The sequence below is a fragment of the Achroia grisella genome, unplaced genomic scaffold (assembly GCF_030625045.1).
Source record: "Achroia grisella isolate CSIRO2021 unplaced genomic scaffold, CSIRO_AGI_Agris_v1 utg1576, whole genome shotgun sequence".
Lineage (NCBI taxonomy): Eukaryota > Metazoa > Arthropoda > Insecta > Lepidoptera > Pyralidae > Achroia > Achroia grisella.
In genome coordinates this window covers 364,833-380,486 of record NW_026712658.1, presented here as the reverse complement: position 1 = coordinate 380,486, position 15,654 = coordinate 364,833, and the positions used below count along the sequence as shown (strand labels likewise).

At 30.2% G+C, this 15,654-nt stretch overlaps 1 protein-coding gene across 2 annotated transcripts in view; it reads right to left on the bottom strand.

Annotated features, from left to right (window-relative positions):
• Window positions 1-15,654, bottom strand: part of LOC131841284 (complexin) — a 251,693-nt gene that overhangs the window by 33,849 nt on the left and 202,190 nt on the right. The window contains exon 1 of one of the 2 annotated variants that reach the window (XM_059189593.1): window positions 7,807-8,062. The exons of the other annotated variant lie outside the window; for it this stretch is intronic. Coding sequence (XP_059045576.1) covers window positions 7,807-7,819 — 13 coding nt within the window. The 5' untranslated portion in view covers window positions 7,820-8,062. Of the gene's footprint in view, window positions 1-7,806; window positions 8,063-15,654 lie in introns of those variants that run through there. 2 annotated transcript variants of the gene reach the window in all.

Below are 15,654 nucleotides of genomic sequence, written 5' to 3'. Positions count from 1 at the left end.
TATCTATATTACATATTTGAAAATACTACGTTGAATAAAGTATAACCTTTGAATTGAATGTCAAGTATACAAGAATAGAGATCATTAGCTAGTTTCTACCTAGACTTTGTATGAAGATACATAAATAAAAAACACTATAAGGTAATAAAGTAAATAAACCTTGACAAAATATGTTTACATAATGTTAGTTGCAAATGTTGGCGAGCCTACAAAGCCTATTTCAAACAGCATATGCGACCCGTCAGTAATATTCTCTATTTTTTATAGTATTCGTATTAACCGTTGACGGTTCGTTTATTTTGTGGTTTATATAAGCAACCGTTTCCGAAACATCGAATAACGCAAATTTATTCGTGATATTATCATAATGTGAATGAAATTAGTTAGTCGATTTATGAAATTAAAAAACTAAATATGTGTGAAAAGAGAATAAAGTTTGGATTCTTAATACATTTTATAATACTTGTTTCTTATATCATATCTCGTAAACAATTTGTCACTCAGATAACCAATGTTACTTTGAATAGTTCAGAGTTACCAAAATTTATCTGTATTTTAGTATGTAATGTATAATAATTTCTTATTTAATTTTAAAGAGTCTGTAAGAGAAAGGTCATTTTACTCCGATTACCATCCATGTCAATTCTGTAATTTTATTTGTAATTAATTGTTAATTACTATTCATCTATGAGCATCTTTGTTAATATGCTAAGAGCTGTACACAACTCCTTAATGATATATTAATATAACAATCTCCGAATATAATTTAGATTAACTAAGTTTATTACCATTATAGCTACGATTCCTAACTGTAGATAACGGAATAATTTGTCTATTACTCAATGCTATGTTATGAAATCAGCAGTTTCTCATGTTAGCCCTTGTTGTTTGGTTTTCAAAAGATATTTCTATATTACGTGCATTGTATGTGGATAATTATTTAATTTATCTTAAATGTGAAAAATAAGGTGTTTTGCGATACATGCATACCCATACTATACCCATACCCAGCTTTATATGTCTTTAATGAGACATGTAATTATTTTATAAATGGTAAACAATATTATTACTTAATTATTCAAATACACACGTATAACTGCTTGTAATGAAATAACCTGACAGTTAAGGATATTTGGTAGGGAATGAGTATGTGTGTAGCTGTAGGTACTGCAATATATCCTCGACAATACAGTCTATTATTTAATCAGCAGTACTTATTTTCGCATTATAATATTGTAAAGTATATATTATAGAGGCCTTTAAAACGTCCCTTAAATCTTGGCCGGTTATGTTGCCATTACGCAGCGGGATATTTAATTAATCGCGAGTGGGTGATTTCAGTTAGATTTTATGGCGATACTGTTTAGCTGCGGTTAATGCTACTCCGTTTGAATACAACTCCATTAAATTACGGTTTTAATGTACCGAGTAGACTATCAATACGGTAATTTCCTGGGGTTGCCATTAACATTGATTAAATATTTTCTTTTCCTTATTCCGAGGCTTGACATAACGTTATTATAGTTGTATGATTTGCATGTTTTTTTTTGTTTTATTTCAATTACTATATTTTATATGATAAAATAAGAATCATGTAGCTCCTAATCAAATAATGTTAACTGTATTTCATTTTCTGTTAAGTAATTCTATCTCGATATTATTCATATTTATATGTAATATATTTTTCTTATAAAACTAAAATAATATTATGAAAACAAAAACTTTGTTTAGATATAACTGACTACATAAGTCATTTATATTTAAACAAAGTTTAGTATGTCTCTTTTCTTTTTTTAATATTTATAGGATCTTTTCGATTTTCATTAATTACATAATAATTTATATATTACATTAGTTGTATTTCACAATTTCATTTAGAAACACACACTCGAATTAAACATAACTCAAATTGATTAAAGCAAAAACAGGTATGACTTTGTGCGTGATATACCAGATTAACAACAAAATATTAGGGCTATAAAAAATATAACGCGGTAAATAAAAAATGTCTACTATTTCAACGTAATGCTCGACGGAATACCTACCTACTGTATTCTGTAGTGTAATCCGCTTCCCGCAGTCCAGTTAAAAGCATACTCTTGTACTGTTTGGCCTATGTACACCACTCGTTTAGAGTATATACACGTCTGCCTCTAACATTATAGCATGGGACGGGGATAGATGATACTGTGCTAATGGCCAGTTCTTTAGACTTTTTCGTTAAAGTTTGTCCTAAAGATTTGAGTGGTGTCTTGGAGAGTGCAGTACTTTTTTACTTTCTGTTCAAGATTGGGTTTACGAGTACTTGCACTTTTATTAAATTACTGCCTAAGTCATTTTGTATGTATGTTATTTGTACAGAACCTGTAAATATTATTATTCTTTGAAAAATAAATAATTTTGACATGCACCTAGTACTCCAGATGGGGAATGACATAGGCTAGCATCTTTCCCGGAAAACCAATATGTAGTTACGAAAACAATGTCGCGTAATAGCAAGAACAATCTACAATATAGGTCCAGAATTAAAATATATAGTTCTATTGAGAATATTACTTTTTTAAGGACACCGAGAATGTCGTATATATTATGTATCGTATGTTACATTATAGAAGCTGACATAGATTACTTCTACTACAAAAATGACGGCAGCAACGAAATTTAAAATCAATCAAAAATACATGCCTTTTCTATGCCGTAGCAGGAAATCTGCGAGATTAACGGACCTCAAAGATATTATTAAGACAGAAAACCGCCATGTTGGTAACTTCAAAAGACAATTTAAATTCAGTTACGTGGTACAAGAGTTGTGTACGTGACACGTCTGCAGCCATGTACTTGTGTTACAGGCATGTATGTAGCTCAAATTCAGGACTGGATGTAACAAGTTTTCTGGCATAGAAAATTGTATTTGTTTTTAGAATTAGCTGTCTATTTCTATATATATTAGTACACGTGCCTGTCAATTCGACCGTACAATCGAGACATATTGATTGACAAGGATAAAAAATAGCCTATATTCCTCTTGACTCAAAAACTAAGTGAAACTGTTTTTATATGTTGAATTGTTACAGCACCTCATATAATACCTACATCTTATTTGTATAAATTTCTTTTTCACATTTATACCTTTTTTTGTATGCAATAAGGAATAACGTACATAACATCTTGACTAATTCAAATTAAATTTGATATAGGTATGATAGTTTGAAATTAGAGAGATCATATTTTACTAGAATTTATATGAGTATTTTTATGGTTTTTACAATAATCACGAGTTCAAACCCTGCAGAAGACAAACATTTGTATTTATAAGATTTGGGTGTTTTCAATAAGTACATGCATGCTATATTTATTAATTGTGTATCCCCCGCATTGATAGTTTTGCTTATTTTAGGATTAGATGTCACATGATCATATTTTTTTCATTACATTTTCATTTCTAACATAACTTTTACAATTATGAAACTCTGACACGCTCTTCAGTACTTTTATAAAGGTTCCATAATACTTTCTAAAAAAGAGATTTAATTAAAAAAGTAGTTTCATTACATTAAAAGTGGGACGAAACAATTTTCCAGCTAGCCTTGGAAAGCCTGGAACTACTGCTGCCCTAAGCCGGGGCCTGGATGGGATGCAGAGCAACCTATTTGGCGCTGTGCCAATGCGGGCAGCCTTGAACATGTCGGTCAAACGCATGCTCCAAAAGCTAAATGATAAAGACCATTAACTTTTATAGACTAAATATCTGCTTTTATCATGAATTCTTAGTTAAAATGTAGCTTTTGCATAGACGGTTATAAGACAGTTTCTTGCAGACATCACGCAGAAATATTTTTTTTTTTATACCACGTAGGTAGTAAACAAGCATACGGCCCATCTGATGGTAAACAGTTACCGCAGCCTATGGACGCCTGAAACACCAGGGGTGTCACATGGGCGTTGCCGACCCTTAAGAAACCTTAATATACCCGTCTTGAAAAACCCCATGCTGTAGTCTCTCGAGAGAATCTCGACAGGTAGTTCATTCCACAATCTAAGTGTACGCGAGAGGAAGCTCCTCTGAAACCGCACTATCCGAGACCACTTAGGTTCCAGTATGTGGGGATGAATTCCCTGTCGATGGCGAGCAGTGCGATGATAAAAGGTAGGCATCATGTCAAACAATTCATCAGAACACAGTCCGTGGAGAACGTCTGCATTTAAGAGTAAACAATACATTGAATTACTTGATAAACTAAATAATACATTTATAAAAAAACTTACTAATAGTTATATTGTAACATATAATATTATTTGTCAATCATGTTCATGAAATACCTAGTGTCTAAAACATACGATTTACGAATACGTACATACTCATAAAAAATAACAATAAAATTCAACCTATTACACTATTCCTTGAGCATTAGACAAGGGTTACGTACTACGTGTCTATGTTATATTTAACGGGATACGGAATCTGCAAAGTCAAATACCCGGGACCGAAAAACATAAAACAAATCTCGGTTGTATTTGTTTTTCTTACTTTCCTATATTTAGGCTAAGATATTGAGTCGAGATAATATTTAGCTACGTTTACTTTGTACACATATGTTTCTTTATTAATTTTAACAATGAAACTATGATGAAATAAAATGAAAAGGAATTTAAATTACATACGTAGAATTGAATCTCATTATGTTTTCCCTGATCTTTTAGAAATAATAAAACATTAAAATAAATAATTTTACCTACCGACTGCTAGATCTATTTGATATAACATGTTTCAACTATCCAAGATAACTGCGTTCTCATAGAGTTTATCAGATCAGTTGAATTTATAAGATACAAACACTTCTCAACAAAATATATTTTACCTTTAGAAATATCGTAAACTCTCTAAATAATAGAAAGCAAAGTCACTGTTTCCTCTGCCTTTTTCTCTGACATGTCATAAACAAAGTCACTAGCAGTAGTAATATTTTTATTTATCGTTTTAAGGTAAAATAGTATATAGTAGTAATATTAGTAATTTAACTACTATACCGTTATACTAAGATAAACCTTACAAATTAGCTATTAGTTGAGAGAAATAGTGAAATAAAGTCAGAATAATCTCTCTGGGGCAAAAAAACAGTACGTTAAAATTAAAAGGGGATAGAATTTACTTTTTTTGAAGATTTCATTTTTCAAATTCTGGTGCGAAATAATTCAAATAATATTAGTTCTCAACAGTTTCAATGAAAAAGACCCCGTTTTCATTTTATACGAAGCAGAAAACTTAGGTACGAAACTTCGCAAATCCGACCCCAGAGACCCAACGACGGAGGTATTTCAAAACAGTCCAAATTTGTCGGTCTCACAAGAATAATTGTTTGTTGGATTCTTACTAAACTTTATTGTACGATTTATCTTTTAAAGTGTCTCAAAAGTTATTATCTTTTGTAGCTTAACAAATACATAAATGGAACCAGTTTTTATTATGAAGCTTTGTAATTCCGGTTAAGGAATTTTCTTTTAGGTCGGAGAACTTTATAGAAAATGTATATATGTCGGAAAAATACAAAACATAATAACAAATCTTTCCTTTCTGTTCAAATATTCGACAATTATTTGTTAAATAAGTCCATTAAATTTAGTACTGTTATACTAAAGTGTCATTATAATATTATACGAAAATATATCATTATTTATGTTTTATTTTATTTTTAAAAAATGTGCTAATTTTGCATTGCATATTCTATATACAACTGAATTCTAATCTCAGTGACATTTTCAATTTTGAGTTTTATTTAGGTGAAAGTCTTACACGCGAATAGAAAGGACAAGAGCCTTAAACCCTTCAATTCACGTCATGGTTCTGCCATCGTATTTGTAATGTAGATTCTGTTGAATAGCAAGATATTTTATACAAAATAATATTGTTCTTATTATAATAATAGCATATTTAGGTAGACTTTGAAGAAAATGCAGCGTATGAACAACAGCGATTTTTATACATTCATTTAATTAGACGATTTCCTTTTATTTCTATGAAATTCGTTGTGAGCCATTCGATGTTCATTATTGCATCTTCGCAAATTAATAGAATACAATAAATAAAATTTCATTATTATTGGTATAACAAAATTGATATACCTATTTTTATAATGGTCAAAAATCTGTATTTTAATGGTATACGAACTAAATACAACGTGGACCTTCCACGTTGTATTTAGTTCGTATACCATTAAATTTACATTATTAAATTATTAAATATTTAATAACTGTATCATTATAATTGGTAAAGATTTAAATAAATCTCTATGTAAAGAACCCAAAAAGAAGGAAACCCATTTGACTGGGTGTTCGAATAATCTACCATATAACCGCTAAACATTCATCTGAATAAAGTCAGCCACAAAGTATTCATTTATCAAAATGAATCTTGGACCACCCATTCAAGTCTGAAGCTTTATTGGTATTCAAATCTTGACAGAAATTGATGTAATCTGCTTTATTTGACTAAAATCAAACAGGGCCTTCACTCTGAATATACCTTAATGTTAGGACAGTGACCGTGATCCCTATTAGTACTATAAATGCAAAAGTGTGTTTGTTTGTTTGATACCCTTTCTCGATAAAACGGAAGAATTATTTTTTTTAATTAAAGGAAGATTGCATCAAGTATCGAGGTCAGACGTAGGCTATCGATTATCTTAAATGAGAGTAGTCGAAAGTCATGGGTTGTGCATAAAATTAATTGTCCAAATTGTGATGATAATTCTTTTTAATATAGTATTTATGGAATCTTGGTATTCTTTGATTACTCCATAAGTGGTGTAAATATTAATAGAGTTTTATAATCGTAATACAACTAAAGTTTTTAACCATTGTTATGGTTCTGATATCAAGATAAATTTTATTCATAATGAAGTATTTATTGTACGAATCTATAATTGAGACAAGGTATTGTCTTTTTCAGAGGAAATGTTGTTACTAAAATTCTAACAGTAGATAGAATTGATGGGGAAAAGAGATGCGCTGAAAAAGGCATATATTATGTAAACAAATGTAATTTAGAAAAACTAAAGAATAATGCGTTAACCTGGTATCGTAGTAACGCATTGTCGAGAAAAGCTATAGATTAAAATAAATGTAAAGAGTAAAAAACCTTAATTGTGAGGACGGATTGTGATTAATCATCATTATTTAATCAAAAAACGGCAGCCTTTTAGATTACTACTAGATTACTACTTAGATCTTCGCTGAAATTTTACTAAACCTTAGATGGAAGTCAATCTTATCTACATATATATTACGTTACATATACATTATAATATACAACTGTAACATACATAAATGTATATTACTTCAGTAAGTATGATGTCCTCTGCAGTGTCGTATGACCATGACATAACTCTCTAAAACACGGAGCAAATAAAAAATAGCTATAAATTAACGAAAAATTTAATATTTAGGCTGGAATAGAACATATATTTTATTTTTTTTATAGAAAACAATATAAATATAAATGTGGCAGAAATAAATAAAAAATGTAGTGATATAAAAAAATACTATATATAAACTAAAGTTAAATTTAAACTGTAATTTTATAAAATTAAAATATACACAAAAAAAACTCAATACTATAGTGAAAATAATGATTAAAGAACGAAAAAAATAACAAACATTGGTTTAAGAATGGATTTGTAGAGTCTCGTAGCTCACGACGTAGCGGCTCGCAAAGACGTAGATAAATCGTAGTCGTCTACGAAAAATACAATTGCCTACGAAAAACGTAGGCAATTGTATTTATCGTTTCGAGATTAATTTACAACTTACCTATGAAGTTCATTTCTTCGGTTCTTCTATCACACTATTGTACAATAAATATACTATATCTAACCTATCGTCCCATTACAGGGTTCTAATATAAAAATACTTTTAGTTTTCTTTTTGAGCACCAAATTTTGCTATTACATTAGAATCATGATACGTATCGTTAAGACTAACTAGTACTAAGAGATTAGAAGAGAAGAGAGTTTACGAGATCGTGAAAAGCTATGACATGTTGGTTTGTCGCGAACGACGTCCGCTTTCCGCGAATGCCGACTGGCTAATGCTGTACAGAGTTTTCCGCACCAGTATTTAAACCTATTGCGTATAATACGACCTCACCCACACATTGGAAATGTAATATAGTGTTTTCTCGCTCGCACTCATGCGCGATTTTAAGAGGGTGCACAGGGGAAATTGTTCTACCATTGTCACTCAGTAATGGGGACGGAAAAGTTGATTCCCGTCAAATTGTGCTTCTATAATGATCGTTGTAATTATCGTTATTGGGATTCTATAGCTATGATTTTAAGACTTTTTCATAGCAGAGTATTCCCTCAAGAGAATAGTCCCAATTTGCGTAAAATTCCTTTTGATATTACAAAGAGATTTTTCTCGTAATCTTTTAAGGAAAAACACGCGTTATTTAAATGAATATCTATTATTCTGTCTAGGTGGGGTTTTAGCGTTGGAATAGCTAGTTCAATCGCCAATACAACCGGCTTCGACAAATAAAAAGTAAGTAAGAATTATTGCACTCATATTTCATTGGCCCCTTAACACACACATTTATACACCGAACACTATCTGCGCATGTGTGCGCGTGTAAGAACAAAGGAGCCGCTGCCGGGAGGCGTGGCGTCTGGTAAGTGTGAGTGTGTTAAATCTTTTATAGGTCGGTGCATTAAGTAATTTACTATTACATATTGCATTTGACGATTCTGGTTAAAATGTATTACGGGGATTTTGTATTTTGTACAAACTAGTTTTATTATATTGGGCAATTCAAAACTTAGTTAATATTTTTGGGTGGGCATTTTCCTATCTAATAAAACAAAAGCTATTATAAATTTTAATTGGTTATTACGATGATTAATGTTATTAAAAAGAAAAAGTTAAAAGTTATTTTAATGCATGACCCAATGTAGCAAGTTATGTGGATACGAACTGTATCACGGTTCTTCATAAAATAAAATAGGCAGTATTATTAATATATATTTTAATTCATTATGTGTCTGTTTGCATAAGATTTTAAATTTGATTGTCGGTTGCGAGAGTTTAGGAAACAGACCTTTGTTGTCTCTAATTTGGGTATTCTAGATAGTACTTTAGGTATACGTTATCTGGTTTAGTTTGCACAAGCTATTTATACAAGACTAGGATAATATAATTGGTTCTGCTGTCTAATATTCATAATTTATGGAATAGTATATGTAAATGTGTTTTCTAAACTGATTATGACCTCGGAATTTAAAATTTAATTAACTCAATATGACGTTTACTTTCAATTAAGAATTTAACGGTTGAGTTTTAATATAACTTCATTATTAATTGTATAATCCAATCGTATTACTCATCATCATCATTATTAGCCCATTTCTGGACATAGACCTCGTCTAAGGCATTTGTTTTTCTAATCGAAATGTTAATTATAAAAAAAGCGATTAATAATTTTTTCTTTAAATCATAATTTTAATTTTTACTGATTAATGTTAATATATTTCTGATTTTTTAAAATATCTACTTCATTTATCATAATATTCAATTTCTATACTACTAACTAAAAAAAAAATTACATACATGAGTACATATTATTCTATTATACAAATATAAATCTGTCTATTATTGAACAGTTCATAACTTATAAAGTCAGTTGCTTGATGGAATAAGCTATAAAAGAAATAGACAATACTAGATTAAGAATCTGCAGCAATCTCACCTGTTAATTTGTCAAAATATGATGAAGATCAACCTGACCCCACCCAATTTTGATGAGAAGATTGCGAAGGGTTCTAGTTCATTAAAAAAATTCCTGCCAAGAAACTTCTGACCTACTTGCACTAACATGTATGTGGACTTTAATATAATATTCAAATTAATTGCATCTCTTAACACGATATCCTAGAATGGTATGCGCGACTCGCGCATTGCATTCTAATGAGGTTCTCGAGTAGAAAAGAACTAGCAATATATGAAAATTAAATATCTAATAGAAATACTGAATATTACAGTTATAATACAAAGTGTTTTTGCTATTATACGTTACCTTACTGCAGTATGCATAAATAGAAACTAACATAGCAAGAGACCAGAATTTATAAGATATTTTTTATCCGTTCATAAATGTATTTTCAGCTTCAGAAATATAGTACATCGAATATGAGTAAATCAATTGTCTGCCAACAACAGCGAGTGAAATGTAAAGTGAAAATCGATTATTTTAACTCAAATTTTAATCGGCACATTATACCTCCAGTAGTCATTGGTAATTATTTAAATTTATGTTGTCAGTTTTTTAAGAAAATTATATATATTTTTCTAAATTTGTACTATAAAAAATATTGAATAATAATCTTAAAAAAATAATATTTAGATACAAACATGTTATTAGATTCTCATATACCTAGTGCCATCTAATATCAAATAAACAGTACACAGAGGGAGAACTATATAAATGTAGGTTAGATATACCTAACCTAAATAATTATTGCCCTTTTTAAATCATCATATCATAATTCAAATGCCAGGTTTGGAAGTTGTTTACGCTGTTGAGAATGAAATAGGAATTTTGTGCGTATTCGACAAAAGCCAAGCACGTATGAACTCAACAAACATAATGTTATCATCTTGTTATGTAGAGACGCAGGAAATATTACTGTAATATATTTTTTTAACTCAGCGTCTTAAAAAACAATAGTTTATAAATTTTCTTATATTTTTGAAAATGAAGGATTTATATTTTTATTTAATTGGAATTGCAAAATGATGACCCAATTATGAGCTAATTCGGCTATATGTGTACGTGAAAGTCTGCTACGTCACATTAACATGTGCCATCCATGTTACCATTCATGCGTTTCTATTACAAAGGACTATGATGGCTTACCTTAAAGCTTAATGACGTTTTGAGATCGATGGTGACATGAATTGTCATGATTGATTTGTAAGTTTCAAACAGTAGGTTCAATGACCTCTAACTAATACTACCTAATAAAATAACGGAATCAATTTTTATTTGCAACGAGTACAAGGTGAATGTATTTTGGTATTTTAATATATCATACAGTAACAATGTCCACAAAATCATTCGTATTCGTATTATATTCCAGATTGGTAACTGGAGTCGCAAACAAATCGGTGGTCCACTTGATGTAAAATCGCATCGTATGAAATGTATGACGGATATCTCGTGTGTGGTAGGCACCTTTCATGTTCATACATGAATGGCACCACAGACTCGCTTACTGACCAGTAAGATGCCGTACGTTTATATCCTGTAATTTTACTGTAATTTTTAATACTTCAAAACGTTCACAGCTTATAAAGTCAGTTACTTGATGGAAACTTCACTTAGTTTCCATCAAAAAGTCATCTAAGTCAGAAGTATTTAGATGGGCTCTGTATGGAATCTACTTCAGTGAAATTATTATTACATGTGATTACAGTATTCTTACTGATATAAAAAAAACCCTATATTATTTATGCTAGTAAAATTACTGAGGTTAATAATATACGAGTAATACCTGAAGGTACTCTAGGAAAATAGTAATATATAACGTATTTTACGGAAGTAACAATATTAAGGAAGTGAATAGTTTTCATTTTATTTTTCCGTTTGTAGAAAATGTCTATTCTGATTCCTTGTCAAATTTTTACCCTATGTGTAATATTATATAGAAACCTTTTACACTGCGACAATACTTTTTTTCCTTTAAAACTGGTCATATAACTTTATTATTACAATCACGCGTCGCCAAATCCTTTCCATTGTCAAAATCACTTAAGCCCTTACTTTATTACATACACACACTACTTTCGTGAGACAGACTGTGTGCGTACATGCTACACAAAAGAGAGAGACGGCCATAATTTATCAATGCAGTACTCAAAGTACAATTTGCGCGTAGAGTACGGTCCAACTAAAAGGTTTCGACTTTTATTTTTACGGTAATGCGTATTCTTCAGTGCGACTTGTTTGACTGGTTGTTCTGCTGTTCGAGTTTTATGAAAAGCATAATTCTTATGAATATTGGCCTATTCCGGAAAGCGATGGCTTTTTGGGAGAAATATGGCGGATAAGCATGCATTTGTGGCTTTAAACGTCGGATGTACATCGATGATAAAACATATTTTATACATGAACTTGTTGTCATTTGGTTTGTAAATATATGCAAATGTGTTCAAATTACTATTAGATTTGTGAAGTAAAACCATTTGTATAAATAAAATAAGAATATTACCATAATAAATATTATTAATGACGTAAACTATTTCAAAGTTTCTGAAAAGATGATTGTCGCCAAAAGTACCTGAAACAAAACAGAAACAAAACTTACTTTTATATATATATAAAGATATATTATCAGTATTAGAATAAGAATTATAAATACTGTACAATGACATGATGATTTCTATATAGAAAGACTCGCGCCGTTAGGAAATGCTCTTTCTACTTAGGTCTCATTAATTTACATGCAGCTACGTACTGATAATCAGTTCGTAGCTTTTTCGTAGCAAAGTACTACTTGGCGTAGCGATAGAATTATTCTACAAGTTACAACACGTTTCAACCATACATTATGTATTATAAACCTATATGTATTGTAGAATGTTAGTACCTACTTTTGTGTATATCGCGAGAGGAGTCTTAAGTAGAGATATATTTGTTTCGCACTAGGATTAAACCTGCAACTATCAGGGGGTGTGAAGCAGTATTAAATCATTGCACCAAAAAAGGCTGTCAAAGCAATTAACTGAAAACTTATTAGAAACAGTGTGACTTGTCTGGAATTTGACAAAATAATTTGATGTTTTGGGTACAATTGGGAGATCATGCAATTGTATATAGGAATTAGCAGGGTCAACCTATACATGGTCACATGGACTCCAATATGAGCCTAAAACATTGACTTAGTGTTTTGAATTCAACGGGAATGCGACCATGTCTATGATAGTTTATTTTAAGATTTGTGTACTTAATGTTATCACTATATTCTTATTTATAAAGAACCTCTTTGTAGTTCATTCATACATTTTAAGTGCGTCGTCGCACACAGTCACTATACTTGCATTTTAGTCGTTTCTTCCTCATACATTATGGGCTGTGAAATGGCCTTCTCAGTGAAGTATGGTGTGGGGCTTTCAGGTAATTGATATAATAGTACAATATATATTTATATATATATTAATGTAGCAATACATATGCTACGTCATAAGACAACTACTATTGTTTTCCGATAATTTATATACCTCTAAATGTGTTAATCAGTCGGCTAGCAGGAAGCTAGATAGCCATTAGAAAACCTTAACTTATCAAATGGTTTGTCAATTCGTTTATTTTCCTAACAGTAGAAAACAAAATTAAAGTTTTCGTATGATTAGACAAATCCAGAAAATAACATATGCGTTAAAATAATATTGTTTAGACGGTTTTGATATAAATTTACTGTTTTACTTGAATATTTTATTTATTTATTATTGTATAATATATCTTTTTAAGTAATTGAAACGGCAAACAAAATATATAAGAGAGTATCACATCTAAATTAGGATAATATTCAGATTTTAATTGAGGATTAAAGTGGAGACCCTATCTGTACTTATATTATAAATAAATAGCAACATATTTTCTTTATAAAAAAATAACTGATCCTACCGAAAACTATATAATTAAAAAATAAAATTGGATTCTTTTTAAATAAAAGAATTGCTAGAACGAGCCACTGGTATATAATAAACGAAAATTATTTTATGAACACTGGCTTCAATTGGTAACCCATTTTATTTATAAAGCACCGCTCAGTACAATGAAAATGTTTCAAATAAATCGTTCCGCAGTTGAATGAAAAATTCACCACATTGTGCAATCTGTCTTCAATCGTGAGTTCTATTATACAAAATAAACATTTTAAATTGTATTTATATATTTTAGTAACAATCTACGAGATTAAACTGCATTAAACTGAATATATGTAGGAAATAACAAAGAATCAATATTTTTCTGTTTACCTGCAGTGGTCCTGTAAGTTTTAGTCTTAAATTAGGTTTTAAGGTTTTATACATATAATATTATATTTTGAAGGAATAATTAATAAATTATGTCTATGATAGCAGTCTTTAGAACCTATTAACAAATATCCTGATGCTTTTAACCCTAGATGGAAAGACAGGTATGTTGTGAACTGTGAACGATTTAGTAGTAAATGTACGAGTATTAATGGACAGAGTACTTTAAACATACCTACGCGAATCTTGAATGCTCTGCCCTCCTGGACGAATATTGTTACTAATCCGTATAATTTATGATTTCTTTCCTTATGAATTGGTAAAAAAGGCTGGTCACAGTTATTTTCTACAGTGTACTACACATATGTACATTTTGGTAAGTATTTAAGTTGTAGTAAAGTAATGGATAATAACCCTTACTATTTGCAGATTTATGTTTTCTAAAGACTATTTTGAAGATAACGCTATAAATCAGAGAAATTCTATAGAAATGTTATTCAACTGCCAAATAAGCCGGGGTAATATTAATCGATTATGAAATTAAAAAAAACGTATAACCTAAACAACTTGATGGTTTTATTATACAGAATGGGTTTATATACATGATATTTGTAGAATTACTACAGATTACAACGTTATGTTAATATATCATATCTTAACAATCAATAATAAGTAATTTGTAAGACTCTTTCAAGTTAGATCTTTAGATAAGTCTGTAGCCTGTATCTAAAGAAATAAAATGGTTTATATGGATAATATTATGGTTATTTCCAATAAAAAAGAAACAGTAAAAATAAAATGTATAGTCCATAAACTGTTAGAAGTGTAATAATTTGTGAAATAAAATGAGTCCAATAATTTAAACGACTTTTACAAGTCAAGTTTAGACAAGTGGTAAGGTGGTACGAGGTTGCGAAGATGGCGTGAGGTGGCACAAGGCGGATGCGATAAACCGCGCCCGCCACTCGAACCTGATTTCATTTACAATTCATTTGATATACTTAACGGAAGGTCTTTGATGGACACAGCAGGGTTGCAACACTTTTTTTGTAGATAACGAATATGTGAAATAACATTATGAATTAGTAATTAATTTATATATATTAACCAATTATCGCTATTAAATCATTACACATTAAAGGATTTTTTTTACAAAATAACCAAAATATGTAATTGTACGAATATCAGTCTCACCGATCAGTTGATAAACTTACGTAAATCTCTTTACTAGTTTGTGTATAGGTGATGTTACTGATTAGGGAGAAATCTCCAGAAATGATATGGTCTATCAAAGTTTTGGAAATTTAATTAATGAATTAATTCAATATGCATATACAAAGACAACCAAAATTCTGTGGCTAAAATAATCATCAATTATTAAATTCAATGAATTGTTGCCATTAATGACGGTCTTTGATATTAAAAAGCCACTCCAGCTAATGTAAATAGCGTTTTAAGATTTACATTGCACAGATCTCTTTGATGATATTCCATATTGAGTTTGTATAGTCTTCCAATTCCAGATGGCAATCTAAAAGCATACGACTGTGGGGTAAAGCTTAGTTTGTAGAGTAAGTTTACTGTACAAATTTACTCTGCACGTAGTACGTGTAAAACTTGCAAGGACTG